Source organism: Channa argus, chromosome 8 (genome assembly GCF_033026475.1).
Source record: "Channa argus isolate prfri chromosome 8, Channa argus male v1.0, whole genome shotgun sequence".
In the NCBI taxonomy this organism is placed as follows: domain Eukaryota; kingdom Metazoa; phylum Chordata; class Actinopteri; order Anabantiformes; family Channidae; genus Channa; species Channa argus.
In genome coordinates this window covers 9207501-9215756 of record NC_090204.1, presented here as the reverse complement: position 1 = coordinate 9215756, position 8256 = coordinate 9207501, and the positions used below count along the sequence as shown (strand labels likewise).

The 8256-nt window shown below is 39.6% G+C and overlaps 2 protein-coding genes across 3 annotated transcripts in view; both read right to left on the bottom strand.

Moving 5' to 3' along the window:
* Window positions 1-276: 276 nt before the first annotated feature.
* On the bottom strand, window positions 277-2760 carry LOC137131915 (transmembrane protein 275-like). Of its 2 annotated transcripts, none has more exons than XM_067513800.1 (2): window positions 2171-2760; window positions 277-1857 (listed from the first exon to the last, which is right to left on the bottom strand). In XM_067513800.1, the coding sequence occupies exon 2, from the start codon at window positions 1846-1848 to the stop codon at window positions 1243-1245; it is 606 nt and encodes a 201-aa protein (XP_067369901.1). In that variant the 5' UTR covers window positions 1849-1857; window positions 2171-2760; the 3' UTR covers window positions 277-1242. The 2 variants fall into 2 exon arrangements, with proteins under 2 accessions (XP_067369901.1, XP_067369900.1); XM_067513799.1 differs by having other exon boundaries at window positions 280-1857; window positions 2280-2662.
* A 149-nt stretch (window positions 2761-2909) lies between these two features.
* Window positions 2910-8256, bottom strand: part of mknk1 (MAPK interacting serine/threonine kinase 1) — a 7614-nt gene continuing 2267 nt past the window's right edge. Inside the window, exons 6-14 of the mRNA XM_067513798.1 lie at window positions 7982-8061; window positions 7832-7905; window positions 7633-7737; window positions 7506-7561; window positions 7312-7407; window positions 7013-7207; window positions 5474-5638; window positions 5260-5303; window positions 2910-5012 (exon numbers count right to left, since the gene is read on the bottom strand). Coding sequence (XP_067369899.1) covers window positions 4793-5012; window positions 5260-5303; window positions 5474-5638; window positions 7013-7207; window positions 7312-7407; window positions 7506-7561; window positions 7633-7737; window positions 7832-7905; window positions 7982-8061 — 1035 coding nt within the window. The 3' untranslated portion in view covers window positions 2910-4792. The remainder of the gene's footprint in view (window positions 5013-5259; window positions 5304-5473; window positions 5639-7012; window positions 7208-7311; window positions 7408-7505; window positions 7562-7632; window positions 7738-7831; window positions 7906-7981; window positions 8062-8256) is intronic.

The following is an 8256-nucleotide window of genomic DNA, read 5'->3' as shown; positions in this document are numbered from 1 at the left end:
TAACCTGCGCATGGTTCAAGGCAACTCTGCACTAAATTAACTTCAGCCGTCCCTCAGAGCACCATGACCTCATTACCAGTTTAGAAAAATAATTTCAGGTTGCCAAGACGTGATCCTCACTATAGAAACACTGGCAGTCATAGTTGTGACTCACTGAATAACTAGTGACACCCACACTGCCTGTCTGTAGCCATTCATGAAGCTCCAAAAAAACACCACAATATCAGCAGGAGGTGGTTTTTGTTTTGTTATCCTTTCAGTGGTTGAGCTGTATGTGGAGATCAGACTGTGTGTCTTGCTGTGTTTGTGGACTGCAGATGTGTAATGAAGAGCAAACAGTGCTCCCACCTTTGCTACCAGCAGTTGGGTCGCATGCCAAGTGATGGGCAACATGTCAGGAAGAAGCTGTTTGCGTTGCAGCCGTTGGATTTTGTCTGATAATGAACGAATTATCTTCACAACCAATGCACCCTTCTTATTTAGCTTATGTGCTATTGTGTCCTCTCTGGTCATGTTTGCAACAGCAATTTGTTAAAGTAAAACAGAACAGAAACTCACCAAACAACTTACAATCAAATGAGCTTTATTCTTAAAATATATTGGTGTATTTATATATGTTTCGACACTTGTAATTATTACACTAAAACACGGCAGACGAATCCACTGAAGGTAAAACACTAAGTTGTTCTGAATAAGAATTTCAACACAGCTCAAGGTAACACACTTGTCACTGCACATTAAAAAACAATTACAGCAATTACAGTTGAAGTAGTTTGAAAAACTATGGCTGAGATTTCCAAGGCTCATAGATTAACAGCTTTCATGACTCAGAGAAGCTCGGACAGACACAGTCATGCTCTCTCCCAGTGTACCGGATAACGTGACAAGCACAAACACAGTCACTCCGCAGGACATGGATGCAGGATAATCTGCCTTAAATTTATTTTTAAGCAACAAAAAGTAGACAAACAGGCACTTGTATTAAGGTATCATCTAGTGTAATACTCCTGTTCTGTTTCTGGCAAATTAATATACATCCTGGGACTGAGCAACAACCCACTGAATAAGCTACTATCAAAGGGGTTCTGCACACCACAAATGTCAGACTACAGGCTTAGAGTGTGCTGAGCATTCAGAATCTTTGCTTGCCGTTTTAGATCTAATCAGTCCTATCAATCACAACAGAGATTTGTATTGTGTGAACAGCCATACAATCAAACCCTCAACTAGCAAATGTCCGTGCTACGTAAAGGAAGTGCTGTGAACAGGCAGCAACTGTGTAGGAGTGTTCTCCTTGCTGTCAGAGGTCAAGGCAGGGTTATTTCCAGTGATACCCATGTCAGACGTCTTTGATATGTGTTTCTCGCCGGCTCCATCCTGATAGCCTGGCAGCTCAGCGTCGCCCCCATGGCTGTAGCTGGACCTGTGAGAGGAGCTGGGGGAGTTGGTGGGGCTGAGCTGGACAGCAGTAGTGTCCTGCAGCGTGTGCTCACTCGTCTCCATCTCAAACGCTGCTGTCCCCATCCTCATCAGACCCCACTTTTCATCTCCTTTAGTTTTAGGGGGCATGTGGGCTGGAGGTCTCCTGCTGACCAGACAGCAGGCAGTGAAGAACGCTAGCGCTATCAATAAAAGGAGAGGCCCGATGATGATAGGGGGGTTTCCAGTAGGCATGAAAGTGCCAAAGGCGAAAGCTCCCACCAGGGTGATGTTGATGCCAGCCAGCATGATGCACAGGCCACAGGCGCAGCATAGGGCCGGGGAAGGTAGGCTTTGGTGCCGCAGGGTGTGCTGCTTGGGGATGTTCTTGGGAGCAGATGGTCTAGTAGTTTTGTCAGCTAGCACCATGTCTCAGTGCTGGGTGAGACAGAACAGCTTAAGATTAGATGACTAATCACTGATTAATATAAAGTGGCTAAAGGAAAAATGTGCAAGGCTTAAGAAAGAATATAGCTTTTCCACAGTTTGACACTACCAAAACAATATTCTGGAAATTATTTGACAGAATAAAATAGTCCTCCATAAATATGTCTATTGAGATACAATCCACTGAGAAAAATGTAGGCAAACTAACAAAAAACATGTCATGCATTAGGCCTTTCTGCTGACAATGCAGCTCTTCTTGATGATAGCAACGTTATTATAAACTGAAAAGACACTCTTTACTCACACAATCACGTTGTCCTCACTGCTGTTCACGCAGCCTGACTTGCACTAAGTCAATATGCACTAAGAACCACACAGCGACCTTACGATGAACTATTCCCAGTATCACTTACCTTAGATCACGCGCATAATCCAGTAAAATGTTTGGTCGACTTTCGTGCCTCCGTCAAATTGTGCAGGAGACGCGGATTTGGAGATTATGTCTCTCCTTCCCGCAGGAGCAGGTGAGTGAAATGCTGCTGCGCTCCCGCTCACACATCACAGGTTATAATGTGGATGGAACCACTAGGGGCGCGTTAGAGCGTTTTGAAAAACCTATACAATCAAATTTGGCCTATGAAGTGACTTTTTCGCCTGTGTGCACAGCATGTGACACTTTGAGGATGCTCTGATAAATCAGTACAAATAGATAGAAGATGAAGAATCAGTGGTGTCAAATTTACAAATACTCCAACTATTTAAATGAGAAATATTAAAATCTTTAAAAATTCAGGTAAACAGCAGACACATGCTGTATACACACACTTGTCCCTTCTGTTCTGCTTTTAAGCAGTTGTCAACATTGACAAAGCTTCTGTCAGAGGGATGGTTGCTCGTCAGTGTGTGGGCAAGTTAATCACATCATCTTCCTATCTCTCCACCACCTCTCAGATTCCATCTAGAACAGACTCTTGATGTATGTAAGTTTTCCAAAAAGACACATATTCACATTATTCCTAAGGGAGAAAGTAATAAACAAGGCATAAGACATACGATCTTTTATTGAGAACACAGCATTCCAGTATAATGTGCTCTACATCGAGAACATCATGCATAGGACCCCCAAAAAAGCTTTAAGAAATGTCAATGGGACTCCATAGCTGCATACCAATTTCTGTATCTCATTTGATGGCATTACAAGTTGATGTTGGTAAACAAAATGTCGCTTTATAATGCATAATGGGTGTGAGAGGGCTTTAACATAGCAAGTGGTTGTTCCCTAATGTGTGCATTCACTCTGAGCAAATCTCTGTCAACTCCTGCTAGCCTATGAAGGCCCTTAGTTGCTATAGGGATTGGGTGTCCATGGCAACAGTGTGAAATCAGGGGATGTGTTATTTTATAGCCAATGCATAAAGTTAACAGGATTAGTGGAAACAGAAGTGATTCACAATTACCACTGTAAACTCATTCACACACAGACAAGGAATCAATGATTTTAAAAAAAAGTACATAATTATCTCACAAAAAAAAAAAAAATCTGGGACCTGATTGATGTAAAAAAAAAAAAATCAAAGATATAGGAGCCTTTGCTTTGTAGGTCAAAACAATCACAGAACCAAAAACACAGAACTGAAACACATATCTGTATAAAAATAAATCCCTTTGACTCAAATATGAAACCCTCTGCCCACTACTAATTGTATCCACTATTCACAAATCCCCAAAGAAGTCTCATCAACTACATACTGTCTAAATAAAAGCCATTCTCACATTTCAAATATGAAAACACTGAGATATTAATTCTATAAAACATAGGGAGACTGAGAAAATCTATTTAGCATGCTGCTTTTGTATAGTATAAAAACGTGCAAAGACATGGTGCAAAGAAAAAAAAGTTTACATAAGCCTGAGGTAACATGAATAAAAAGTCTGTAAATCCCAAGAAGATAAATATTATTGTTGCAGCAAACTGATGATGTATGGTACAATATTCTTCCTTTCAGAAAAACCAATAGGTGAATTATTCTAAAGTACATCAGTGCCACAGGTAGTTTGTGTTGAAGTAAAATCTAGAAATCAAAAGAAATGTAAGATAATACTAGTAATCATTACTCAACAGCTTCCTGCACATTGATTTGGCTTAAGGTTTTACACCAGATGCCTTTCCAGCCACAACCCTCCCATTTTAATCCGAGTTCAGGCCCGGTACCAAGGTGGTCCTTCTTGGGGTGAGAATCGAACCTGTGGCCTTCTGCATCCTAACCCAGTGCTCTACCAGTGAGTCACCAAGCCCCTACATTATTAATATTCATTAATAATGCTAGAAAATAATTCTTGAATGTGTAGAAAAATAGAGAAAAGGCATCTCTTCTCAGTGTTGTTCATGTTTATCATTTATACTGCATACATCTACAAACACGCACAAGAAAAAGTAGCATTTGAATAAAATCTTATCTAATTCACAATTAGATAACAAGGAAAAGAAAATGTACTAAAATATTATAAAATTGCATTAGGATATCAACAGCTGAGTAACTGTGATGGACCTATTAAATGCTCTGTGGATAATATGTAAACTGCTGGCATAAATAGCACTTCCTGTTTTGGTGTCATCAAAAATAAAAAATGAATTTCTAAAACAAATTAAACAGTTCTTGTTTAAATCTCAGGCAGCTTAAACTGACTCAAACATCAGGAGTTTTAACCGTTTTCAATAAGTTAGTGGTAGCAAAGGATTGACTGTTCCTTCTTTGCTCACACCGTCTCTATGTGATAGAGTAAAATTACTGGCCATCAAAAAGCTTTCAAACAAAGAGCAGTCAGTCAAACATCTGATACTGTGGAACTGAGCCTAAACGGCCTCTGTGAAAACAAAAACACATAGAAACAGGCTAAAATCGGGTAGAGAACTTGCAGTGATCCTTCAGGCTGCAATGTCATCTGAAGTGGGTGCAAAGTCCCTGGTGCGCAGAGCAATAGACTGTGCGCGTCTGCGGGCCAGTCTGGAGTTGGAAGGAGGAGAAAGCCTCATGGAGCAAACAATGGTTCCAATGTCCTGCTGCTGCTCATCATGCTGGGATAGCTGCCGGTTAAACGCAATGGCTTCTGCTGCAAACTGAGTCAGGTCTTTGGTGCTGCTGTTCCTGAGAAGTGGCAGAAGAGGATTTTCCGAACAGTTAAAATTTTTTTTAACGTAGCTGAAAGAGCTTTGCACTCTTGTGGCATAGACCTTTTGAATATGAAAAAATATATTGTATTTCTGCTTAGTGTTTTTTGCTTTAATGGAAATTTACACCAACTACAAAGCATCTTAACAATCTCTAAGTTTGTGTAAATCCCCTGGCAAACTTCATAAATACTACATGCCACTTTCTGAATTGTCAGTCATACCTTTGTAGAACATGAGGAGTTGGAAGACCTCTCTCTGGAGCGTTCTGTGAAAAAAGAAAGGAACTCATTACTTGAATTTAGACCTTTAATTACATAACAATTACATAACAATAAGACTTAGTGAATTAGTGAATAGTGGGTTTGTATCCAACAGTCAAATTAGACTGCCAAATGCAAATCAGGAATTCTAATGCACACATGTAATGATACTTACGCCTTGCACCCAAGGGTGACTGAGGACCTGGGCAGCACTGAGGCGCAGGGTGGCATCCCGAACCAAGAGCTTGGATATAAGATCCTTGGCCCCATCAGTAATGTGAGCCCAGTCCTTATCTGGAAACTCATACATGCCCTGCTGAATGCTCTCAAACAGGTGACTCTGAGGAAAGAATATTATCCTGTGAAACTATCCAGTTGTCAGTGTCTTTGTAGTAAATAGCAATATTTTGAAAGATGAAAATTTGAACATCGAAGGGCCTGCAGTACATCCACCTGGTGGTATTAATACTGTGGCTGATCATCCACTATTTTTACTATCGGTAATATTCAACAACTAAAGAAAATTATTTATATTCAAATTAGAATAAAGAATAAACTTGTGTTAAATGAGACTAAAGCAAAGAAGCACATGTACTATCAATATTCCTGAGCGCAGCTGGAAAGACATAATTCATAACTGATATACTATACTGGAACTAAATATACCTTATGCCTACAATGTAACTGCTGCATTTGTGCTCCAATTCTGCCTGAGATTCTTACACAATACTTCCCCTCTCTATTCATCCCCTAACAATCTATACAGTCAACTTAATATTTAATTTTATTAAAAACTACCATTGCACGCAAATAACTTTCCTGTATGTCACTGGGCGCCTCAGTTTAAGGCCTCTGAGATTTTCTAACAGGCTGTTTACACTGATGGCATATACACAGAATATCTGTGCCAATCCTGCCAGTTATGTTTTCACAAATGTTTAACAGTGCTATTTTCATAAATATTTCTTGCTTAAAAAACTGAATTACAATAAAAATAAGTTTAACACTTTTCTATATAAAACTCTGTTTTAAATTTATGAGGCCAACAAACTGGAACTTACCATGTGTAGTTTTATATATATTACATTCAAACTTAAACATCCCATCAATAGAATTTATTTTTGCTTATGTATGGACAAAATCATTTTGTCAGACCTAATGTCACAGCTCTGCATTGTAAACATTACATGAATCCAGTTTTGTGTTGCGCGTGTGAACAAACCTAGAGAGCAAAGAGGCAACGGAGGAGCAGAAGAAAACGTGCACTACAGTTGTGATCATAAAAAGTCCTTCCTGCAAGGTTTTGTGGGGGTGTGACCATGTTTGTTTGGGTCTTAGAATGTAACTGCTGAGTAACGATCAGAAAAGACAGTTTGATTTCTCAGATTTTCGTATTTGTTCTCGCTAATGCTGCTCTCTCTTTTCATTCACTCACTATGTCACTCCACCTCTGCTCTCGCAGAGGCATTTATGGAGGCATTTATCAGCTAGAAGTAGAGAGATATTTGGATATACGGAAGTCAAAGGAAGGTTTATTGGTATTTATGTAAATCTACTAACCAAACTACAACCAATTCGTGAAGGTGAGCATTATGTTATAGAGTGGTGACAAAGGAAGTATACTGTATGTTTGTAATTTAAACACTGCCCAATGTGAAACATATACAGTCAGATAAGACGTGCATGGAACAAAAGTGTAACCGAGCAAGCATACCTGGCAGGTCCTACAGGTTTCCCCACGGTCCCAGCCACAGTCTGTGCCACAGTGGCCTGTGAAAGGGGGGCTGCCACTGAGCAGGATGTAGAGGATGACCCCCAGGCTCCAGAGGTCACAGCGCTTGTCATAAAAGGAGGCTTCTTCAGTAAACACCTCTACTACTTCTGGAGCCATGTACTCTGCTGAGCCACACTAAGAGAAAGCAAAAAGAAGATAAAAATTGGACAAATACATGTTACCTTGTAGGGTGATTTTGTTTGTGTGTATGTGCTCTAATTTTAAAACAAGACTGTTACCGGAGTGGTGAGCTCTGGAGTTGTTATAGGTGTACAGGCACTACTGAGCTTCACTCCACTTCCCAAGTCAAAATCACAGATCTTTACTGGTGAAACCTGAGTAAAAAGGGAGGAATAAGTTAATAAAACACTTATATTTTACAGCTTTTTCGAACTAACTCCTAATCTTTTCTTGTTCTTTATTTGTCACTTACCCGATCAGTGTATTCGCAAAGTATGTTCTCTAGTTTAAGGTCTCTATGGGCAATGCCTGTAGAAAAATAAACTGTTACTATGACAAAATACTGGACTGCTAGGATAGTTGCTGGGATGTTTTCCTACCTTTAGTGTGTAGGAAGTCAAGTGCTTGGGCAATGTCCCGGACCACCTTACTGGCCTCTAGCTCATCAAAGTGCTTTCGGTTCTGAATGTGTGTAAGAATGGAGCCTGAAAAAAGGAGAGGAAAATCTTTTGAAGAAAACTGTGTGTTTTTGTACAGATACTTACAGATTTTTAACTCATTTACTGATTTTATACCTACCTCCACACAACTTCTCAAACACCAAATAAAAGCAGGAGCTGTCTTCAAAGAACTGGATCAATTCCAAAACATTCCTAGAGCAAGATATTTTTTGCCAGTTACACTTGCTTTTGATTTGTTTTAAAGTTGTCTTACAGTAAATACACTCACTTGTTTCCTTGACACTGATAGAGTGTCTCCACTTCACGAAAGACTCTGCTGCGACTGTGCCCTGCACTCTTTTCTATGATCTTTGATAACCAAAACACACAGAAGGCACTGTTAAAGTTACAAGCTTGCCTTGGAGTTTTATTAAGTTCTCCATTACTTTTTTATATTTGGATTTACAATATACAATTTAAACTCACACTTGTTAAGGACTCAAAAAATTGCAATGCATTCAGCTCTGCAGCAGCTTTGGCATTAGTCAGTATCAAATTACAATA

Coding starts and splice junctions, on each gene's coding strand:
- LOC137131915 (XM_067513800.1), bottom strand. CDS start 1,848: ATGGTGCTAGCTGACAAAACTACTAGACCATCTGCTCCCAAGAACATC.